Source organism: Vespa mandarinia, chromosome 14 (assembly GCF_050613455.1).
Source record: "Vespa mandarinia isolate Hongniang chromosome 14, ASM5061345v1, whole genome shotgun sequence".
Taxonomy (NCBI): Eukaryota; Metazoa; Arthropoda; class Insecta; order Hymenoptera; family Vespidae; genus Vespa; species Vespa mandarinia.
Window position 1 is genome coordinate 4,908,668 of NC_140823.1, and position 25,109 is coordinate 4,933,776.

Below are 25,109 nucleotides of genomic sequence, written 5' to 3' on the forward strand. Positions count from 1 at the left end.
TTTTTTTCTTTCTTTAATAATAAATTCTATGAGCTCCTTTAAGATTGTTTCCTCTCTTTCGTTTACTTTTGCTTCTTTTTTTTATCTTTTTCTATTTATTAATTTTTTCCTTTATCACGTATTACGACGAGCTCAGTAAGAAATTCGCATTCGACCTCGTCCATCCAAACCATTTCATTTTTTTTTCTTTTTATATATTATAAGTAACGTTAAAAATAAAGTCTGCTATATCGGTGAGGAAGTCCGAGTTCGAAAGCGAGTCAATGCTTATTCTCTCTCTCTCTCTCTCTCTCTCTCTCTCTCTCCCCCTTCTCTCTTTCTTTTTCTGTCTTTATTTTTTTGGTTTTTTTTTGCGAAACTAACCCGGGGAAACCGTGGTCGACGAACAATAAAATTCATAAACTTCCCCTATCCCAACTCCCTTAGTTGCCATATGTATAATACATATATATATATATATATATATATATATATATCTATATATACGTATATATTATACAAATACGTAATCATATATATATATATTTGTATATATAATATATATGACTTCTTTTAATTGATTTTTTATATCGCTATAATTACTCGGTACATCGTCGTTTTTCTCAGATCTTTAAGACTTGTCCTTCGTTATAGTGTGTAATAATAATGATAATAATAATGATCATCGGCGTGACGACGATCACGATAATGCCAATGGCGAATACTAATAATTATAATAATAATAATAACACTAATGATAATAATGATAATAATAATAAGTAATTATAAATAATAACGATAGCGACGATGATGATAAAAGTAGTAAGAATAATGACAAAATACATAATGACGATAATAATAATTAAGTTGTAATTGTAAGGACATCATCATCATCATCATTACAATATATACACAGGGTCGATCGGCTGACGCTCTGCACTTTGCCGTCCACGCGGAGAAACACTTGTGAAAGTGGAAGGAAGTGTTATCTCGTCTTTTTTTTATCTTCTTTCTTCTTTTTTCCCTTTAACGGCGATTGAAAAAGGAAGTTACCCTATCAGAGTAATATATTACGTAGGAACGTAGGTGCGGAAACGAAAAAGGGACGACAAAGAGTCTCGCATGCGATGCGAGAGCGTTTACGCGCTCTAATAATTTATCGCGCTGGCGCTTGATATTCCGCTTCCTTCTTACATTCCCCGTGAATACTTTTCGGTTCACGGTGATTAACGTTAATGATGTTTTTCGAGCGGCAACGATACCGTATCACGGATGGACGCGCCGTCGGACAATAAACGGAGAGAAACCGGATCGCGAGTGACACGATCTATGAACGCGATCGAGCAAAGAAATTGTCGACGTAAAGTAAAAAGTGACCGATTTATTTTCTCGTGATTTCTCTTATTGCAAACACGAGAATTCTAATTGAATTTTATTCAAATACGTGTGTAATAATGGTAAATAATGTCGGACATTTTATGTTGCGTAAACTGTGATACGTAAAAATACGTACGTATTTTGGGGGAATGGCGAAGATCGTGCGGAACTGACGATGAGAGATGGCCGACGACACCGTCGATGGCCGATAACGTTGTTGTTACTTGGAAGAGCAAAATGAGAAAAAGGAAGAAGTATGTGTACCACATTTTGCAGTAGGAGGAACGGATTTTCTCTTCGTTTTGTTTCGTTTATGAGTATCGCGTGGGCGGCGAGCGAGATTTCATAATTAAATCACAGGCTAATTAACCTTGGTGATAACTTGATGTGTTTCTTAGCCTTTTTTACTATCAGCCTCTCACTCTCATTTTCTCTTTCTTCTACCCTCTTTCTCTTTTCTTCTACCCTTTTACTTGTCATCGTCTGGCCTTATGCATTAGCAGAGTAATCGTTCGTTCGATAATTCGAACTTAACAGATACTTTATTTAACGAGTTAGTCCCTGACTAGTTTGAAACTTAAACGTGATTATTAAAATTAGATTGTTGAGCACAATTGCTGATCTCTATGAGAGATTTCCGTGAGGCGCTGTGGCTCGAGGTCATGTCCGTGAACTCGCCGGCCGACTTACCCTTTCTTGGTAACGTCGTCGCCTCCCCGAGCGACGGTAATTCTCGGGGCTTCCAAATTGGCGAACCTATGCAAAGTATGTCATTACATACATATATCCGTATATATATATAGAAGTAATTTATTACCAAGCGTCTTACCAAGCTCTTTTACTGCAATGGGTTGATAATTCTCTGGCTGATGAGAAGACTGAATGAGCCTGGCTTGGCTGCCAGTACTACCTGCGGAAATGGTCGAAGTAGTGCTCAGTGTTAAATGATTTGGTGTACGGCCCAGATTAGTCTTCTTCTCGCCTAAAAAAGCTTGAGAGTCTTCTTCTCCTTCTGACTTCGTCCCCGAGTCCATTTCAACTTTTACTTCGCCTAAATTCGAGATAAAAATGACGATATCAATTCAAAATAAAAATAAGTTTAAAGAATTCGTACTTTACCTGAAGTATCGCTTATGGTCTTGCTTCTCGTACGAAAGATTATCTGCTGTTGACTTATAGCTGTTTCCTCCATATCTTTGTCTTCCGAACTCTCATGCTCGACCGATTGCTTAGAATGACTGTACTTTCGCTTGGCATTGTGCGAATTGCTTAACAATTGCTGTTTTATAGCTTTTTTCGACAACGTTCCCGTAGCTACTATCGTGTTACCATTGCCATTTTGACCTTGCACCTGAGCCGCTTGCTTTTCAAATTTTTCTACATGGCCAGTCGACATACGAGGTGCGATCGTAATCGGTGGTTGATTTAGATTTTGTTTCGTCGAAGGAATGCTCATATTTCGGACCGATTCTCGTATGATTTGTCGAATTGTCTTTAGGAACGCATTTCTAAATTCCGTCGTACTGAAAAGGTACGATATTATGTCCAAAAATAACGTTAACAAGATCGTTATATCGGATAAAAATTATTAGATAACTATAAACGATGAAACATACCTATTGGAAAGTACATATACTTTTTCCGATCTTCTCTGTAATTGACTTCTGAGATGTATCAACTCCCATAGGAAATGCGATTCCATATCTTTAGCTGAACTGGCTCTTACTTGAACTTCGGTAACGGGAATCAAAACTTGATAACGAATTATTTCCACCTCGCTGGAATTCGCTTTCGTGGAAACTCCCTGGAGATTATTGGGTAAATTTTTTACTAGATCGTTCGCATAAACATATATATATATATATATATATAAGTCTACTCTTCAAATATTACCATGAGCTTTTTCTTTTGTCTTAATCTCTCCTTACACAGGAACACGACAGCGGATTTGAAAACGAAACACATGGCGTGCAATTCCAAGCCTTTCTTTATCTTTCCAAGAAAGTCCGAAATGTTTAACCACTCGACACCGCCATAATACAAAAGATCTCCAGGACTCAAATCAATTGGCTGGAGAAAGCAAATTTACTGGTGATGCATAGGCACGCGTATGATATTATAATTATTATTATGTTTTATTAACCTGTTTGCAAGATTTTTGATGTTGCCTGAAGAGATGATCGAAAATAGCTCCGTATTCCTCGTGAATCCTTTGCATTTCGTTAATGTGCTCCGCCACTTTCTCCATACCTTTAAGGGCCTCTGAAATCGATCGCTTTAAGTAAGTACTATAATCCAATTATATAATTCCCTATTGCGTCTATTACCTATCAAATGTTGATGCTCTTCGCTTCGCTCGTCTGTGAGATTTCTAAGTTGTTGCAAAAGCAACGGATATTTGAGTATTCTTTGAATGGGTTTTATCAAGTACGATTCCAATGTCGAGGAGTGCTGCTGACGCGGATTTCTCGCTTGCAAAAACTCTTGTAAAGCTTGATTTCCTTCGTCTATAGATAATAATTGAATTGGTTCAGTGAGTTTGTAATTATTAATATCATAGATCCTTACTCGTAGATTTTACGATTACACTCACTTGGATGTAAAACTTTTTGGGCCTTCGAATGGCTGGCGCAAAACGAGCTGTACAGCTTGAAGTGATTTACGTAATATAAGAAGGCACTTCCAATGGAAAACAGAACACCCTATAATAAGGGAAACGATTGAAGATCATTTTGATTCGATCAGTAATCGTACAATCTCTTTGTTTACCTTAAATTGACTAGGATGGTCAAAGCTGTTAAAGTCCGTCTCCATCTCAATTGCGTGATCAAGATTTTGCAGGAACTGCCGTTGAAACGTGACTATCTCCTGGATATTTCCAAAAAGTGCATTTATCTCGGCGTTCGATAGGAAGGTCTCGCGTTTAAGGGGCTCTAAATAGTTTTCCAGCAAATTGTTTAAATTCTATAACACGAGATATCATTGATTAAAAATATAAAAAGAAAAAAAAAACGATCAACACTCTGACTCATCTATTTTAATCGTACCTTTACGTAAGTTCGTTCAGTCTCGATCAGTTCTAATATCACTTTCTTTAGTTTTTCAGCGTCGCTCAGCTGCCTACTTGGTGTTAATGCTTGCGAATGCGTACTCACGACGCTTCCGGTGGGACTCGACTTTCTGGTCTCACCGGGCGATCGGCAAATACCCGTTACTTGTTCCGCCGTTTTTAATAAATTCTCAATCTCGAATGAATTCGTTCTTGACGTTTGCTTGCCATTTTCTATGTGCGAGGTCGTCGTACACTCTTGCATGAGACTTTCTTTGCCTGGAAAATCAATACGGACAGGATGTACCTATAGAGCGAATCGCATGGGGAATAACTCGAATTGATCCTTGAAGGAGGGAAAGGAAATATTTCTCGATATAATATGTTGACAAAGAAAAAAAAATTTTGATAATTAATGTAAATTGATCGAGCGTATTATCAAATTGAAAACCGTAATAACGAAAGATCCTGTGGATCAAGATAGAATTTCTCATGTTTCGTTGCGCATTATAATGTTTTTGCACGTAAGTTCTATTTTAAAGATTCATCCGCAATATGGAAATGCGACGAAAAAAGTCCGAAGGGAAGATATAATTTTATCGATCTCGAATCAAGGCCCAGCCGTTCCCGCGTTCTATTTTTTCTCTGTTGACGGTCAAAGGATTATCGTCGCTTCATTAGACTCTGAACTAATGAGATCGTTACAGAGTGAAGAACGAAAGGCCTCGAGAAATATGGATAGAGTGTCCTGCAATGCATGAGGACATGCAATGTATAAGAGACGATATAAAATTAAAAAGACTCACTCCATCCGGGAGCTGGTACTATCAGGCCGGATATCATTTCCTCGCTTATGACTGGTGGATCGGAAGGTGGAGGAGGACAAACCAGACTTTCGATGATATCGTCGGTGACTCTCATGATGCCGGTAAGATCCGGTGGTTCGGTTCTCGAAGATCTCATCATCATACAGAGACCGACTTCTTCTTGGAGAACGCTTTCCAAATACATCATATCCAAGTCACTTACTATTGCACCGTTAATCACCATTATCTCATCGCCCTTAATAATGCCTGAAAGTATTACGTTACCGAATGATGCGAAGGATAAAGCAAGGGGATTAAGATAGACGCAGGAAGAAACATACTTAGGGAATGTGTCATTCCATTTTACTATGGGCCGTTAAAAGAAGACCATGAAGAATAAATAAGCACTATAAGAGCTTGTATGTCAAAGCGTATTCCGATAACTTTGTTCAAATGTGCAGTAAAGTGTAATTAATCGGTCTTTCTCAATGACATCGATATACGCGCTGCCACTTGGCACGATTAAAATAATATCGTTAAGGTCGTTTCTTCTCACACTCCCGCATTCCCGAACATGACCTTTAAAACTCATGTTCGTTGTGATATTAAATCAAGACTCACCGTTCTGCATAGCCACACTTTTATCTTCGACTCTGCTAACGTAACAGCAAAGCTCGTCCTGTCGATCAGAATTTTCGATGAGTTCGGCCTCCACGGAGAAACCCCACATTTGTTCCAAGGTGTTCCTTTGTAATTCCACCTGATACAAGATCTTTGCGCAGACCTCGACGATCTCGTGCGTATGTAACTGAAAGCAACGATGACGAGAAACATTTCATGTCTAAGATAATTTTCTGTCCTCGAAAAAGTTTCTCCCATAATTATCGATAACTTACATAAGTTTCGATCAAGTCGGTTCTATGTGGTACAAAATAATTGTGGTCCTCCATGTCACGTCGTTTCTTCACCCGTACAAAGTGTTCCATCGGATTGAGATTCTTTCTGTTACAGGCACTCGCTAAAAATTCTTCTACCGTCATAGCATCGCGTAGAAAAACCGAAACAAGCTAGAAACCGAGGAGGCAACGATCAGGATGTGACATACTCACCATTTCCACAACCATTACCACAGGCTATACTAAAAATAATTACCTGATTATCCGGCACGGATACTTTAACAGTTTTCTCTTCATCTCTAGAGGATATTTGGAGTGACCTTCGACTAGATCCGCTGTTCGACCTAGATAAAAGTGGTGGTCTTCTCTTGGTAGCGCCACGGCCGGCTAACAAATTGTTCAATAATGAGGGACTTCGTGCGCAAATGAATGCATGGAAGGACGACACGGTGAAGACACCCAATTTGTTCAACGTCTGCTTCGTCGCGCGAGATACGTGTGTCAGTAGACTCTGTTATGAAAGAAAAAGATAGAGAGAAAGAGAGAGAGAGAGAGAGAGAGAGAGAGAGAGAGAGAGAGAGACGGAGAGATTGAAGTAATTGTTTTTGAGACGAGCTGGAATTTACGCTCAGCGTGCCTCGTCCTCTTAACTTCGACGATGTTAATTTATTGGAAATTACACAGCTACAGTTCCTGTATGTTCTATTTACGTTCGGTCGATATGACTACGCGCATCACGTTTACTGAACCAGGATAAATCAAAATCTTCTTCTGCAAAAGTTTCTTGTTCCCTTGTGCAACAATAAATCGTGTGAAAAAATACGAACAAAATTGAAGCAATTTTCTCGCTATTTCGAGGATATAATTACTGACCTTTGGATTAGGTAATTCCCCGCTCTGCAAACTGGCCATATAACATCTCAAACGGAATTGCTCGCAATGAAGACGTTCCAGATTTTCTTCCCACTGTACTATTTGATTGTTGATTTGTTGCTTCGTCTCGACGTCGGACACGACGGATTGCTGAAGATCGGCCATGTGTTTCATCTTATGATCCTATATAAAAGAGATTAAGCTGAATTTCGTGAAAAGCTCGAATTAAGCCTGACGCAGAAAGGAAATTAGCCCTACCGATTCTATCGCCTTTTCCAAACGAAAGATCTCCTCCTGCAGAAGATGTAAAGTACCGGTCTTACCACGATGACGAGCGAATGCGGCTGCACAGGCAGAATGTATGCTATTCACCCAGTTTTCGAGTTCTACTTGACACGGCGCCTGTAAATTAAATAAGACGCATTTATTTCCTCCCTCTCAAGGAGCCATTTCAGAAAGAAGAAATTATGCGCCGCAAACGAACGAACGCTTTTCTTCTTTTTTCTTTTTTTTTTTTTTCTTTTTTATTCTCGTCACCTGAAAAAGATAAGCATCGCCGAAAGCGGTGCTCAGGCAAAATATGTAGTCTCTCTTTGGGTGCTCCGGAATTGGCTGCATAATAGCACCATCGACGATAATTAAATGCTTAGGTGCCGCTTCCATGGCTCTACTTTCTTGCGAATCGCAAGGGTAGAAAAGAAGCGTGGTCCCTTTCAGACAGACCCAGTAACCCTTCCAGCCTCTTTTCCTTGCAAGCTCAATTTGATGCTTCTTACGTAACAACCATTTCTTCACGCTGAGGAAACTGCGAATCGACAAGATTTAAATGCTTTTTCGAAATCTTTCTACGATTACGACCGGTATAGAATCCCCATGGACTCGGAACGATATATGTAGACTCGATTGGATTTTATTTTTAAATTGTAATATTTCGAAATTCAACAATTAATATTAATTTATTTTTACGTATGTGAAATAGTAGGAAACATACGTTCTCTCAGTTCCATGTGGATAATAAACTGTAACATTAAAACATTATTTTTTTGTTTCTTTTCTTCTTTTTTTTTACCCTGCTTTCCTAACTGCACCGGTGCAATTGAATGAAGCCGCAGCAGTTCCAGTTTGTTTTCCTCGATAGGGCGAATTTATGACACTTTCACCATCGTCGTCGTCGCTGACCGCGGTCGTAAGAGACATTCTGTCGTCGTCCGACATCTAAAAGAAGAAAAAAAAGTCTTATCCATTCGAAAAAACGCTAAAAGCTTTGGCATGTAGGATTTACTAATCGTACAAAAATTTCGGTGTATAAGTGTAATCGTGTAACGTGTGAGAACATTCTTTAGATAGGTAGACGGTCACTTTAATTTGTTTAACATATAGAAAGTTGTAAAGAAGAAAATTTAAATAAAAGACTCGAGTGGGAAATAAAGTTTAGAATTTCAGAACACAGAAATAAAGAGTAAAATAAAATCTAGGCGGATATCGTGGCACTGCTCCAGGGATGTGTCCTGTGCATCGATAACGTGAATGGTTGATCGTTCGAGCGTGCAAAACTTGTACAACAGGGAATTCCTAATTTCGATAATGTTGCGCGAGATATCTGATAGGAATGAACTTCCGAACATGCTTCCAAGATAGCTCGTCGTGTTCCACATCGGATACAATTTTCGGGGGTAGAGAAAGATGCTGAAAAATGGGAAGGAAAAACGGGAGAAAGAGTAAAAATAAGTCAGAAGGAAGAGCTAGAGAGAACGTAAGATAAAGATATATCCGAAAGAATAAAAGATCATTTCGCGGGGACTCACGTCTCTACCTTTTTAATGGTGTAAGTTGTAGTTAGTCTTTCGCGTAGTTTATCGCGTATTCTTCCAGGGCTCACGGTGGCCCAGAAACTTACGACTTTTTTGAGAAAGTCGGCGTTGCACGCATCCGCCGTAATGTGCGGATGGTAGTGACAGTAGCATCCCTCCTTCAAGAGCTTCATGTTTTTCTTCGCGGTGCCGTTTATCTTGAACATGATATCCCTACGGGCTACGCTCAGACCGTCGATATAATATTGCGCCCAAGTGTTCAACGCACCGTTAATTATTCTGAGAAGTTTGTGATAATAGCCTTCGCCAAGACCGTAATTGACCTTCTCCCTGACGCTCTTGCAATTAAACCAATACAATTTCTTCCACTCATTTATCGATATCACGCTGATCGTGTGACGACGACAAAGGCAGTAATATTTCTTCGATTGCTGCTTATACAACGTCTTCAAATCCGTATAGCTACTGCTCAAACTCAACAGATCCAGGGTACTATTCATGCATTTGATCGCCCATCTCGGCTCTACCATTATTCGTCGTTCTATCGATGCTTTGATTGGACGAAGAAAGAGAGCTTTTTTGGGCTGGATGGATCTTAAGAAGGCCGCTCAAACGTGCGGTTTTTCACGAATAATTCCTGGGTCGTCTGATGAATGGACTCTAAGGTTCTCGTTCTTCCATCCAAAATGAAGCTTTCCTCTTCCATTTTATTGTCTTTTGGACGGTAGAGGAAACGGCGGTGTTTCGCTCGCAAAATATGCCCGGTACACCGGACTAACTTTCCTTTTAAGCTCGATGTTCGCGAGTATTACTCGTACCAAGTAAGAAGGACTTTTGTACTCTCTATCTCTTAGAATCACTTTTTTTTTTGCTTTATTTTCTCGGCAAAGGATAGACAAATTCGCGATGTAATGTCTACGAAGCATAAAATTCTCGATCCTTGTCGCATAACTCGACGATTTGTTGTACGAAAGCCTCTGCCACGGGTTCTAATTTTTTCGTAAGCGTTCTCAATACGCCGATCACTATGGTAGATGTGAAATAAAAGACGAATAGTCTGTACGCGCGGAACATGTTACAACTTCCGTCGAACTAATTATCTAACGTTCCGTATCTCTTTGCTATTTGATCATCCTCGTTATCATCACCGACGACGTCTCGAAAAATTCGACGATACATCGTCGTCTATGTATTTTACGTCTTTTTCAATTAAACGATCATTCGTTTTCGGATAAGGCAAATCTTCTTTGCACTCTTTTTTTCTAAACTCGCTACGCTATTGATCTATCCTCTAATGTAATCGTGCAACGTATATGTATCTACGTACTTGTGTCTGTGTGTGTGTGTGTGTATGTGTGTGAATATATAGATATATAGATATATATATATATATATTCTAAATTTTCTCTAAGATACTCGTACGAAGAACCTTTTATAGACAAAACGGTCCTCGTCGGTACTTATCACTGTCGATTCGCCCAAAAGGCTTCCTCATCGAATCTAACTTTAACTAACTTTATCAAACCGATCTCTTTCTCTTTCGTTTGTCCTCAAAGATCATCGGTATCGCTTAGCCGCTGCAACCTTTTCTGTCAACGAGTCAAACTTCTCCTTATCAGCTTTTATGGCTGCTCGCGATGACGCAAAATGTTCTTTTAACGCTCTTAAAAGTAAGTATACAGAATATTTTGTGCAATACACACATAGAAACGAATTTCTCCGTATAAAAATAGGTATGTTGCGTCTTTCGCGATATCACGTTTCTTTCTTTGTTTTGTATTTTTTCTCTTTTTTCTTTGATCTCTTTTAAATATACATACATATACGTATACTTAGATTGTAAATTCTCGTTACCACGAGAAATAATTCCTGCTGATCGATCACGCGAGTATACCCTTCGCCTGACGAACTTTCCTTTCCTTTCCTTTCCTTTCCTTTCCTTTCCTTTCCTTTCCTTTCCTTTCCTTTCCTTTCCTTTCCTTTCCTTTCCTTTCTTTTCTTCCTTCCTTCCTTCCTTCCTTCCTTCCTTCCTTCCTTCCTTTCTTTCTTCCTTTCTTCTCCCTCTTCTCTCGACAAAATATAGTAACGATCTTACACCGCGTTCTCTTCTACCAGCAGTTCTATCACAAAAACAACGATTCCTCGAGAATAAATTAACTCTCCCCCGTTAACACGGACTGTTCGTCTATTCTCTTCTGAGAAAAAAGTTTCATTGTCGACGATAAAAACATCACCGATCTCTAAGGCAAGTGGATAGAAGTATAAGGGAGACAAATGTAATGCAAGATGAAGATTATATATCCAGGTACGTTAGACACACACCGTGCGCGCAAACAAACTCCTCGATAGCACGGAGCAAAAGTTTCTACGTTGTATGTTCAGTTTTAAACATTCCACGCAAGCTTTAAATTTCAACAATTAACGTATAGAAAGCAAAAGCAACGAATCATCGATAAAGTTACACGACGAGACGAAGCAACAGCTGCACATCCTTCGCCTATTGAGAGTTTACACCGGAACGATGGATTAAACCTTCGACGAAATCGAGATCGTGGATCACCGCGTGTGATTTAGAACAAACGAAATCTATACGTATTTATTTCGTCATCTATCGTAAGATCAATCGTCGATAGAAGATACTTCGTTCGCGGATAAACTCGGTGCATAAACTCGTATCCCCTTTCTTCCATTTTGATGATAAAAAGGACGGCAATTTCCGCCGGATATGCTCCTCCGGTGGACTTGGTGGTCCTCCGTGGAGAACCCGGCGGTGAACACCGGATGACACTTTCTAGCAATTGACGACACCGGTGAACGGATGTTTCGGGCTTGCTCGTGAAAACGACTATACTTGCTTAAGTACTCTTCTCTTATGGGAACGACGAAGGAGGAATCCTGACTGAAGGAAGCTTCGGACAAATGAGGCCGCGTTCCTGTGTTTTCTTGCGTGAGTCTCTATACGTGTGTGTGTGTGTGTGTGTGTGTGTATGTGCGCTTCGGGGAAAAAAAGAGAGAGAGAGAGGGAGATGGATAGATAGAGAGGATGCTGAGCGCGCGAGTCGCTTCCTCGAGCGAGTCTGCAGCGGCCGCGAACGTGCTCAGCTTCGGACTACCGCCGGAGAACAGGGTAGAGAAGCTGCTACCGCGAGGGGAATCAATACCTCGCTCCTTCTGGAGGGTAAACGAGGTGTCGAGGGGAAGGAAGAGGCGGAACAGGAGCCACGGTAGTAGGGATTGTGGTGGGAGTAGAAAAAACCAACCCCTTCTCTTCTCTCTCTCTCTCTCTCTCTCTCTCTCTCTCTTTAACGCGCAATCGTACCATCTCTCTTTCTCTCTCTCTCTCTCTCTCTCTCTCTCTCTCTCTCTCACCTCACCCTCTTCCTGTTCCTTCGGTAGGAAGGAGAAAGAGGGGAGAGAGAAAGCGTGTTTGGAAAGTGCTCGACTAGGAACGAGGGATGCGCTTCCACTGCGGGGACTTGGAAAATGCGGCACGATTCTTTCACGACTGTATGGATATAACAAAAGGATAAGCATAGTGCATCCTTCTAGCCTGAAATTCGATGTAGGATCGTAAATCCAGAGGTTGAAATACCAATGGAATATATCGTGTGTCCTTCCTCGATTCGATATAGCGCGCGCATCGCCCCATTTAGAGTATGCTATATACGTATACGTACATCCATATGTACGTGCATATCTATCTATGTATAGATATGGACGGATGTTTGTGCTTTGCGACAAAATTTTAATCGATGCCACTGTAGAATACCGAGTGGTCCGGGAAAGAGCGGGAGAATCGCGTTTGAATCGCGGACGAAAGCACTTGTCATTCGGTTTGCTTTATTGATCGGCCAAGAGAATAAGCATTTTGTCGATTAATTGCGAAATACGAAAGGGTAACGATTGCTTTCGTAACCTTTCGCAAAGATCGCGGAATATTTTTCTATGCGTTGCACGAGCACGCGCGTCCATTTGTGTGTATGGGAGTATGCGCACTAAGTCTCGAATAGACGTTCCGTCTTATGCTTCGATCAAGGGGGTTAACTCAATCGATTACACGCTTTGTAAATTATGTAATCTTTTAGCTAACGTTAGAAAATATATGCCATGACATTTCGCTGCTTTTGAAAACGATAGAAACGTTAGCCGTACCCTTTTCTAAAAATGCAGCGAGTTAATTGAAGGAAACCTTTTCAAACGCTTTGAACATTTTCCCCATTTATTTGTCGTCGCTTAAATTATATATAGATATAAACCGCGACCTGACTTTTATCACATTCATCAGTATTATCACTGAGCAGGAGAAAAACTATAGGAAAAAATGATGAAGAAACGGACGATACATTTGCGCATGCACCTGTTGTCAAAGACCGCCTTTTGGTCTCTTGTGAAATGGCGTTAAAATAACACGCAAAAATATATACAAGTGTACACATATATATATATATATATATATATATATATATCTGCAAATATTTGATGCCTACGGATATTTTACATAAAAAGATACACGTTATATGCATATAACCACGTAGGAAGCGACGGAAAACAGAGCAATGCTTGCAGTCAAAGGGATTGCGGTTGTCGACGGATTCAAACGAGTCGCAGACGAGAAACAAAGTCAGCGGGTTATCGATGTTTCTCAGATATATATATGCGAGCATCATCATCAAACATATGTCAACAAAAAGGAAAAAGAGAGAGAAAAGAGGAAAGCGCGTTGCACCGCGTGTGCAATGCACTCTTTCCACGCTCTCATGCACTCGCCTGTTCTCATCAATGTGCCCACAAGAAAGATGTCTACAGGTGTATGCGTTTACCCTTCCACGCGATGCGGATCAGAGAATGAGAGAGAGAGAGAGAGAGAGAGAGGGAGAGAGAGAGAGAAAGAAAGTAAAAGATAAAACAAACGTACGCGATGCTGACACACATATCTCTTTTTCTATTCGGGCCAATGCTGTAAGTACGAATAATGGCATTATCGATCTATTCAATTTCTATTATTCTCTTTCGACGATGATCTTAACGGGAGAGGAACGTTTCACACGAATTCTCGTGATACCGTGAACGATAAATTAGCAAGAATTTTAGTTCCTTGATTATCGATCCTGAATTATCGAGCTCACTCATAATCTAATGAAAACCTATATGAGATGTTGATTGCTGGATGCAATATCAATAAATAACTGCACTGATCTATTAATTATCGTATAATGTTTACCCAATAATTACTAAATAAATCGATGTACACGACACGAAATCTATGTATGTAAATGTTTCTGTAAATTTGCTGGCAAGCGACAAGTCATAAACTGACTCATGTGTAATTAATTTAAATACGATAGATTTGTTTAAAGTTCGAAGAAATGATGTATATGCATTCAACGACGATCATAATCGGAAAAATTTACGAAATGATATATCCTTATGATGATAAAACGTATCAAATAATTCTCGTATATCTAGGGATCTCAGAAATAAAAATGACGCTTGCTTTTTCAAGCGTAAACGTTCGTCGTCGTAGTCGCTGTCGCGGCTCATTGATGCAAACCGCCCGAGAAAATGTCGTCCGACTACAAGGCTTTAAATCGCAAATGGATGTTTAAAACAAGCAGCAGGGAGAGATCACTTCAAAGAGTCTTTATAACTAATGCCTCCACGTCGCGCCACGGTTGCTTCGAGTCGCTCTTTTTCTCGCGTTTGCCGGTTTATATGAAGTCGAAGAAGAAGAAGAGGCGAAAGAGAGTAGATGTGTCGGTAAAATTGTGCGTTTTAAGTCTTCTTTTCCTCGCGATATGAATGGTTATCCGCGTTTAAATATTTCCTGCCTACATTAAAATTATAAGGAAAAAGAAAAAAAAAAAAGAAATCACCACAAAATCCAACATCTCTCGTTTCTTTCATAATTTCACCGTTTTTTTTTTCACGAACTATACTACCGTACTACATTATGTTTCACGCTACGTTATATTTAGGGAAAGAAACATCTGAGTTATAAAAGAAAAAAAAAAAGAGGAGATAGTTCGTTGGCAAAATTGGCCGATGTCCTTTTTAATTCTCTTTTCGCCCTCTCTAACGCCTCCTATAGAGACACGGTACTCATGTCAAACATTCGATGAGGTACTTCAGAGGAATCTTGATATATCGACACGATAAGGTCAATAGCTACTTGGATAACTCACCTCCGAAGACGTCAAGTAACAAAGCCTCGAGTCCGTGCTCTCCAAGGATGCTTGTTGAACGATTCCATATCTACCATCTCTATCGGACATATAATCGGAACGAACGCTGTCCTGTCTGTCAAAAGTACCTCTGTAACAGAACAAAAGGGTAATTGTGAAAATATCGAGCGAGATTCTTTTAATTTCTCATAGAAACAAAAGTGATAACGATTAGTAAAATATAATTTTCTTTAAAAAAGAAACAAATAAATGTCTATGTCCAAGATTGAAGATTTTTTATAAAAAACAGACCAAGCGCTGTACAAGTAATAGACATAGAAAGTGTTTCCACTTTCTTGCAATCTCCATGTTAAAGAAGACATCATAAACCAAGGAAGAAGTAAGACGTAAAATCGTGCGCTGATGGTTTTTTTCTTTTTTCTTTTTTTTTTCTTTTTTTCTTTCTTTTTTTGTTTTCTTTTGTCGAAGATAAAGGTACGACGGTGTGTGGGCAATGTTGGTGCGTCGGAGCATTTTAATATCGAAACCGTGCGATTTTTCCATCTAGACGCACTGCAATTACAGGTGGTGACGTTTTAGAAATCGTGCCTGAAACGAGGCAGCGCTCAGAAAACGGCCAAGAAATGTGGTAAACGTGAAAGGAGAGCGTAGCACAATGAAGGTAGGAAAGACAATGAAAACAATGCAGCAAGTCGGAGGTTGGCCGGGGGTGAGAGGACTCAAGCTTTACTCCTGATGGGAGAAAGAAAAAGAAAAAGAAAAAAAAGAGAAAAGAATGCTAGGGGCTTAAGTGTAAGTATGCATTGTAGAAAAGAAGGGGTCACAATTTTATACACTACGCGTATATAATTTAAGTAATGCGCACATTCAGCCAGCATGTCTTGCTGTTGCTATTTCACGAAGTGGCAAGAGCAAATCGATCGATTATATCCTCGATCGAAAGGTGAAACTTTCGAATTGCGAACTGAAAGTTACCGTAGAACGTTCTTTTAGGTGTCGCGCAGGAAAGACAGCAGGTTTCAATCCGGCATCCACTCGTAGTATCCGTATTCACAAGTAGAAGGTGTAATAAATAAGATAGGATAAAAAAGAAAAACTCATGCGAAGCAACTCACCTTTGTTCCAAGGAATCCGTTCGATTGGACTTGTAGCCGCTATCGTTGAGACTCCCTTCGTGTCTCAAGGAGGGCAATGAGTCCCATGGAGATTCTCTTTTATGACTCGAATAACCTGGATTTATTGAACTGGATGCACCTGAACCGAGCGTCGAACTTCCGGATTGCCAACCATCCGAATGCCTAAACCACTGAGCACGTGCCGATTCCCCGATACAGCTGGCGCATCTTAAATATTCAAACGGAATGTTTCCACTTTAACGACGACGCGAACAACAAAATGATGGTTCATTTTTCATTCAAAATATTTTACAATAAAACGTAACGATCATTTCGTTCTTTCGTTAAACGACGCCGTCCTTCTTAATTGACTTTATTAATAATTTTACGTTACGTAGTACCAGCAATGCGCAAGCTTGAATTGGGTTCACTCTAGCAACCTCAAATTACATCTACAAGTAATTAACTACGAACTTCGGATATTATCTGACCTACTTAGAAGCTAAAAAAGTACCATACCGAGAATTGTAATCGCTGAGGTAGCCGCGATCACGATCCACCTCTCGTTCTCTCTTTTCCCTTATTATCTCGTTTCGATCGCTGTAATAGCCGTCCCGATCTTTGCTGTTTTGTCTCTCGTTACAATAACGATACGACAGCGGTAACGTCGATGATTTGTTCGAACTCAATCCTGCAATCGCATTTCATTACGATCTTACGTTAAATATTCCTTTACTCTCACATTACAAGCATTCGTCTCGTAGTTCCTAATTCAACAAGGTTAAATAAGAAAAATTTGGACAAGATTCGGTCTTGACATCACTTACGTCTTCGCGAAACGTGCGGTGTGCGTTGAACGTTCAAAGGGATGTTCTCAGCCAATTCTGAAACGATGAAATGGGATGAATTAGGATTCACGAGCGAATCTTCTTGTTTAAACGAAATAAAACAAAAAAAAAAAAAAAAGAAAAGATGACATAGAAAACTCACCCAGGTTCTCCATACTCTGAGTCAGCAAAGCCTCGAATGTACGCAAGCTATAACTTTCAGCATCCATGCCCTTGGCCAGAGTATTTCTCAGATGTCTTTCGTATTCTAAAAGAAGCCTGCTGGTAGGGCTTCCAGGTGTCGAAACCGATTGCATATTTTGCTGTTGATATGTCTGGCCGATGTTGCAACGACGAGAATTGCAATGATTCGGTTGTTCCATATCCGAGTTACCATTGGAAGAACTCGGTGTTGTCGCGTAACATTGATTATCGAAAATGACGTTATCCGAAGGCGGAGACATATCACCTGTGCACCGATTATGTTCCGAATCTAAGTACGTCCTGCCTCTGCCGCCTACGACAGAGAGGTGCTTCATGCAGGGATTGGAAATGGTGCGCATTACAATGGTTGAATGATCGACGAAGGCGTGTCTTCCTAAGAATTACTTTTAACCTTAAATGTTATTACAGTGTTGACCTTAAATGTTGATAAAAAAAAAAAAAAAAAAGAAAAAAAAAGGAAAAAGAAGATAGAGAGAAAACAACAGCGGGAAGAAACGTGACGGACATATTGCGAATACGTGTTATATAAAAGGAAAGACAAAGTGATTTGGTGCAATGTCAGAATATTTAGATTATTGCAAATAATTCAAATTTGATTGTATAAAAGATCGTATCGCATTCGAATAATAAAATAGACTTTCACGATGCACACATGAGTGAGAGCTTATCGACGACAGTAAATCATTCTTTTTGTGTTTTGCAAGCAGTGAAAAAAGTGAATTGATTTAGTGCTCCGACGTTTAAAGAAACGTGCTCTTGTCTTATTTCGTTTGAAATCCGAATAGGTAGGTGTTAAGAAACACATTGACAATAATAATTTGATTTGCGTGAGAAAGAAAAACGCCGAAACGTGTAGATTAGATATATAAAAATGTCGAACGTATACCAGGATATTGTTGACCCATGTCGTGAACACTTCTAGAAGCTTGAAACTTGTTGTTATATGGCGCACGATAAGGATGCGAATAATTCTCGTTTTCTGCCTCCTGCATAACATACTTCTGATTATTATTACTCGGGTGATAATGATAGCTATGATGACTATGCCTCTTTCTCGTCATTTCGGGTGACGTCACGGGACTATCGATGCTCGACATTGGTTTCAACATTCTCTTCAGCGTATTAGAATCTAAACTGATTCCGCCATTCTGTGCGTTCTCGATTCTCATGTCGTCAGTGCTCTTGCTCTTTAATTTTCGTCCGGTGTTGTTGTTATTCACGATATTGAAGATGTTACCGTTCTGCATCTCCATTTCTGTGTAATCGGCCGACTTCGTGTGATGAAGCTGCTCCTTTCGTAAGGTTTTATTTTGAAGCGTACCACCTGCTTGCGTCCCTTCGGATTTCAAAGTTTCACTACCGTTCTGTTGAGTGGATGTGTCTTGACTTTTTTGTGACTTCTTTGGTGAAATCGTCGAACCTTTTTCTTCCGGACTGTCGATCTGCAAATACGGCATTCCAATTATTGGCAATTTCAATTCACGATAAAGCATGAATATAAAGAAATTGACCTGCGATCCAACAGTAACCGTTCCAATGCCAACGTTCGCGGTCTTTGGTGTTGTCTGACACGTCTCATTCTGTTTCTCCTTCGGCTTACTCGTCTCGCTACCCTTGGGCGTTTTTCCTGGCGTTGCATTCGCGTTGTTAACATTATCGTACAACGACGCGCTCGATGTGGCCGCCGTTATTTTCTCACGGCCTGGTTCTATTTCCGTTGATCGTACCATGGTTCTTGGAAGCGTCGAAGCACCTACGAAACGAGAAGAGAAAAGTTCACGCTGATTCGCCCTATGAAATAAGGAATCGATCGAAAATATATATGAATATAAAACGTACTACAGGAACCTCGATATCTGGCGTCTTGATTTCGTAATCTGGCAAATTGTTCCGGGGGCATACACGTGCACTGAGGTTCTCTGGATCTGCTAGGCGATGCAGGAGTAGAGACTGGCTTTCGACGCGTCTTGATTTTCTGCTTGTTCGGTGGTTCGAGCTTCAACGAGTAAGAAGAGGACGCTTTCCTTGAAATCTTGAACGATGGTGACTGCGTGAAAAATTAAGTAGTGATTGCAAATGATTTGAGCTCTTTTTTTTTCAAGCTTCGCCGTTCGTCCAATTGCAACGGTATACGTTGTGCGCAATCACACTTAAGATAGTTTTCTATCGAAAGTTTCGAATATATGAAAATGAATAAGCTTTACGTAGTCGTTATAAACTTACGCAACATTCTCTAAATTGTTTAGCGTCTATGGGGGAAGTAAAATTCAAGCCCCATGTATCGTTTGTCATAGTATCCTTCCAATAAACAAAACAGTCTGACGCTTGACCGATCCTCGTACCTGCAATACCAAAGAGAAAATAAGAAAATCGAGAGATTTATTCGTATAATCATAATAAATGTATCATTTGAAAAACTGTCTCTACGTGTCTGCTATATTAACGAGTTTACCTGGTTGTACCAACCGCACGTCTAAAATCTTATCGACCTGACTGTTGTATGCCGTTATGTGGAAAACACATTCCGGCGAATCTTGGATACAAGTGATGTTAACAGGAACTAGATCCTCCGAGACCTGCTGCCATTTAACAGTCCCGGCTCCGCTGGCACTCACATGGAAAACTTCGGCCCATAGCCTAAAAACTCTTTTTATTACACACCTTACATCTTGTTAATAATATTATCGACATTGATACAGTGTCGAATATAATACTAACAAGAGTCGGAACAAGAGGATAGTATCAGTAGTCGATACGAAACATTAAAAGAAACACATAATCGTTTATCGATAATAAAAAAAAAAAAAAAAAAGACAAAATGAGGATAAAAATCAACATTATTTATCGTCGTTTATTGTCATATTTCTTATTTATGGATGTAAAAAGAGTAAGGCATTATTGATTAAACTTCATTAATAATTCATTAAACTTCAACATATTTTTGTTACTTTATACCTATATATTTTATAATTAGAGATTTAGGTATGTACTATTTATTTGTTATGCATTAGAAATATAAATAATGGTTTTTATCGTGAAGAAAAATAGTTGATGAACATTCGGGAAAGCTTATCATCGGTTTCTTATCATCGTTAATATTAGGACAGGGCATGCACATTGAATTATTAAAACGTGCATTTTGATAGATTTAATTGTAATTAATGAAAATTTGTGATCTACATAAATGCAACAGATAGACTACTTATTTTTTATATGTTGTTTTCGAGTGTGAATAAAAAAATAAAAAGATATGAAATATTCACGCTTTTTATATGCAATGAGAATATATTTAAGATGCAACTAAATAAAACTACATGATACTCTATATGTAGATCTATAGACGTATAAAGCGCAAGTGTATAGATGAAATGGAAAAGGAGTTACCATGTGCGTGTAAGAGTACGAAAATATAGAGAAGACAGTGTATGTAAAAAGTAGTAAAACTAAATATACTTCTACGATTATCGATGAAAAAGATCAAGAGTGATCCAAAAGTGTTACAATGATTTCAATCTTATCGATAGAGAAGGAAAAAGACGTAGTGGAAAAAGAAATGGGAAAAAAGAGCATATGACCACAGTACACGAAATATACTATTGCGTACGCTACCGTTCCGTATCTCAGTATAGCCTAAAAGCAAAATAAAAAATCAATAATTCATATACGTTATTCATTCTTTATTAATAAATTAATAAAAAGATTTCTTATGATGGATTTCAATAATCTTACATTGTTGGAATGCGGACACACACACACACACACACATACACGCACACACGCATATCTAATGATGTTTAACAATGGTCGAGTCAGGTCTCTTTTGGAACTTTTTATACATACATAGATATACCTATATATACATACTCACACATATTTGTGTATGTGTGTGTATGTGTGTGTGTATATATATACATATATACATATTTTTAAACGGAGAGAACGCTCGTGAGATGTAGCAAACAGTGGAACGATGCGAGAAAATGAAAGAAACGTACATAAGGGAAAAAGCTTACTCCAACGTTTACTACATGTACCGTGGTCTCTTAGTGAAAAAGACGAATCGTCGTATGTAATGAATGAACGAGAGAAACTCGATCAACGAGCGCGAAAGAAAGAAGAAGAGGCAAAGGAAAAAAAATAGAAGAGAGAAAAAAAAGAAGAATAGAAAGAACTATAGGCAAAGAATAAAGAAATAGAGACAAGCAAACGCGTTAGAGGGTAAAAGATTCGAGAGGATGGAGTATTTACGTGAATGAGAGACTCGACGAGTCACTCCTATAAATGGTGATGGAAAAAGTTTCGGCTTGAAAGACGAAAAATGAAAGAAAAAATAGGTATAGAAGCTGGAAGGGATAGAGGAAGATAGATAGATAGAGAGAGATAGAGAAAGAGATAGATAGAGAGAGAGAGAGAGAGAGAGAGAGAGAGAGAGAGAGAGAGAGAGAGAGAGAGAGAAGTCAGTATAATGCATTCAGTACAAGTGTGTACGAGTGTCTTCGAAGATAGAGAAAACGGTAACATGGTTGAATGGAATGGTTCAATGGTTGAATGGTTATGGTATGCGCACCTCTTCCTCTCTCTTAAGCTTCCGCACCTGAGCAAGTGGCCAGTATCACCCCTACGCCCTCCACCGCCGCCGATTCCACCCCTGGCTCCGGTCTGCCATGGGGAATCCTCGTAACGATATGCCTTTCTGATAAGAGGAGCGCAACTGCAGGACAGCTTGTTGCCCATTCTATCGCTCCTTTTCTAATTCCTCTTTCACGTCTCTCCACCTCCACTCAATACCACACCTTTCTCGCGATCCTATCCTTCTTTTACTCTCTAACCAAATATTTCTCTCTTTATTAAATTTACCTTTGTCTTCTTTATTAATCGTTATGTTACACCGTCGTTACTTTTTTCTTCTTTTTTTTTTCCAACGACAAACGATCTCTTATTTATGTATATGTATATGTATGTTCTCTTCTCTTCCTTTCTATCTGTTATTGTTTTTTGTAATTTATTTTACTTCGTTATACGTCTCCTTCGTTAGACGTCTCTTTTTAATTCTTTTTGACACACTATACGAACTTCACTTGGCTTGTCTGTCGACTTTTGGCACCAGTTTCGAAATACCGTTTCCGGTGGTTTTCGCGATCTTCGTGTTCTCTTTATGGTATGAGTTTGGGAAGCACTGTATAACAGGGACAATTCCCCGAAATAATCGAGATTAGAAAGAGGTATCTTTATTGTCACATCATTGCGATCGTCGAAATTCATCAGCTTCTCTCTGGCATGATCACTGTAAATAGAAAATAATTCGAGTTAGACCGATCGTAAATATTTTATCATTTCATATAGAATTTTCTTATACATAAACAATTACGTGGATATATTAAATGATAATCAATATTGATAGAAACATGAAACTATCGATGAAATAAGAACGATAAGTAGTTTTGTCCAACGTATGGTCGGACGTCGCACGTCTATCTCAAATATTTTTATTTACGGTTTTATACAGAAGAAAAGAAAAAAATGATCAAAAGGATATCGATTAAAGCAATGCTAAAATCTCATCACAGTGGTCTATCAAATTTACATCAAACGAGAGATAATCAATGAGAATCCGATAACATTCACTGTCAATCCCGGCCGACCACATATGGCTCATAATTCCTAGGAGCATTACCGCTGCTTCTGCTGCTACTGTCACTACTATTACTACTATTACTACTACGACTACGTCATAAAAACACGGCCATGATAGCTTAATCATCGCGTTTAATCGATTTCATCGAGTCATCGTGGCTCTTTGGCAGTCTATCGACGAGAGCACATCGTCCCTATACCGGAGAAATTAATTTTAATCGCGGCACAGTAATCAAGCTCGATGTGAGGTCAACAACATTGTGCGGGGTGGATGTGTCACGGATAATAAAAGGGGTGGCGTCACGAGAGAGGGTTACTGAACCGCTGCCGGCTCCTCATCTACGTAATACGTCGCGTCATCGCGATAAATCTACGATACCGAGTTGTACGCAAATCCAACGATCTCGTATGATCGATTATCATTCAGTGCAAACTTTGAAAGAAGTTGATTTTAAGGAGATCCTATACTCGGTCCTCTGCGGTTGCATTCAGGTCATGAAAGGCAAAGATCGTTTGTCAACAAAACCAAAATCCATAAGATTCTTCGTGATCTATTCGCTAAAGATAATGACTCAGAAACGAACGAACAGAGATTTGCCTTTCATCCATTATCTCCTTTCATTCAAATCGTGAAATTCGACGCACACAGGAGATCTTTCGAATGATCAAAATCTTCGATTTCAAAAAGAAATCACGATGAATATTTATGGCAAAACAGGAGCCCGGCTAACGTGTAGGCGTTGGTAAAAGGAGCTTTCTAAACACTATATCGATTTCGGCGGTGATGCGGTTACCCATCGTCCGCGCTTAAGCATGAATGGCGGGTGTAGGTCGAACTCGGTTCGGCCGAAATATCACGGATGTTTACTCCTTGCCGCTCCCTGAGACATAAGAAGGGAGCGTCGACTCTCGACTCGACGATTTTATATTCTCGACACACCTCAACCTTGTTAATTCTTATTCACTTTTCACGAAATCTCAATCACGAATTAAATTGAACATTTCGTACTCGTATTCGAAACTCGAATGTTTTTCTCTTGCGACAGAGAAAAAGAGAAAACTGAGAAACGTTGAGAACGCGGAATTACGATCAAATTCGAAGGAACTATTTACGAAAAAAAATAAAAAAGAGAGAAGATGAAGACGAAGTAGAAGGGAAAAAAAGTTCCGCGGCTCCGCCTAGTCGCTCGCGTAAACACTGCACCAGACTCGATGCACCAGCCGCTGCATCCGGTACACGATCAACGCCCCGCCGCGCCACCCACCTTCGAGAGGAAGGAAACCTCCTTTCTCTCGGTCTCGTCCTTTCCTTCCTCCTTTTCCTCTTCTACCCGCCTTTTTTCTTTTCTCTTTGCACCACTTCCTTTAACATCACTCTATATCACGGGGTGTCTCTTTCTCCCTCTCTCTCTCTCTCTCTCTCTCTCTCTCTCCCTTTCTCTCTCTTTGCCCTTTTCCTTTATTTCTGTTCCTTTTTTCTCTAATTCGTTCGAAGAAGGAAGAAGGTGACTCACCGTTGGCAGAGTCTTCGCCACGGTAGAAAACCGTCTCGAGTGTATCGAGGCGTCGCGATACCTGGCCCTCCACTACGTTCCAATAACGGTGCCGAAGAAAGGGAGATATAGAACGAACGAGAGAAAGAGAGAGAGAGAGAGAAAGACATGTATGTGTATTTGTGTGTGTGTGTGTGTGTGTGTGTGTGTGTGTGTGTGTGTATACATATATATGTACATACATATATATATACACACACACTTATACATGTATATATGGATAAAGAGAAAGAGAGGGAGGGTGAAAAAGACACAGTAGAGAGGCGTAAAACACAGAGAGGGAGAGAGAGAAAGAGATGGGAAAGCGTAGATAGAAAGGAAAGAGGGGAGGTTCAGCGCAACTATGGCGGAGGGGTGTGGGTATCCACCCTTTTCTCGAAGCAAGAAAAGTCTCGTGACACCGAAAGACCCACCGTCGATTGGCGAATGACGATCTCCGAAGTGGTCGATGCCGTCGAGGATCGCCGTCGCAGTTTTTCTCTCTGTACGCGCTCCACCGTCGTAAGCGTAGTCATGCACACGGTATTTCCGGTGTTTTGCGCCAAATCCTCGCCGACGGCGTAGCCATGGATACTGCAGGATCGGACGGAGAGCCGACTATCCCGTACCCCTCTTGGCCACCCTCACGAATGCGCGTCCCCACGGCCGAAAATGTCAATATCCTCTCTCGCTGCGTCTGCCTTGCGCCCCCTCGCGGCTGCTCTTACCCCCTCCAATCCCCACCACCCTTCTCTCTCTCTCCCTTTCTCTCTGTCTCTCACCACCTCCTCTACCACCTCGGC

The 25,109-nt window shown here is 39.9% G+C and overlaps 1 protein-coding gene across 5 annotated transcripts; it reads right to left on the reverse strand.

Moving 5' to 3' along the window:
• Positions 1 to 574: 574 nt before the first annotated feature.
• On the reverse strand, positions 575 to 25,002 carry sif (guanine nucleotide exchange factor still life). Of its 5 annotated transcripts, none has more exons than XM_035862770.2 (30): positions 24,741 to 25,002; positions 21,735 to 22,424; positions 19,593 to 19,777; positions 19,364 to 19,482; positions 18,980 to 19,187; positions 18,652 to 18,893; positions 18,027 to 18,582; positions 17,079 to 17,432; positions 16,916 to 16,972; positions 16,608 to 16,779; positions 16,089 to 16,316; positions 14,974 to 15,103; positions 8,050 to 8,195; positions 7,518 to 7,785; positions 7,239 to 7,382; positions 6,981 to 7,163; positions 6,364 to 6,618; positions 6,108 to 6,278; positions 5,833 to 6,019; positions 5,212 to 5,478; positions 4,404 to 4,684; positions 4,126 to 4,320; positions 3,950 to 4,058; positions 3,684 to 3,863; positions 3,500 to 3,618; positions 3,250 to 3,426; positions 2,973 to 3,160; positions 2,476 to 2,879; positions 2,186 to 2,407; positions 575 to 2,112 (listed from the first exon to the last, which is right to left on the reverse strand). In XM_035862770.2, exons 2-30 carry the CDS (start codon positions 21,872 to 21,874, stop codon positions 1,934 to 1,936), a joined length of 6,066 nt encoding a protein of 2,021 aa, XP_035718663.1. In that variant the 5' UTR covers positions 21,875 to 22,424; positions 24,741 to 25,002; the 3' UTR covers positions 575 to 1,933. The 5 variants fall into 5 exon arrangements, with proteins under 5 accessions (XP_035718663.1, XP_035718665.1, XP_035718664.1 ...); XM_035862772.2 differs by having other exon boundaries at positions 18,980 to 19,136; positions 21,708 to 22,424; XM_035862771.2 differs by having other exon boundaries at positions 17,079 to 17,384; positions 21,708 to 22,424.
• Positions 25,003 to 25,109: the final 107 nt, after the last annotated feature.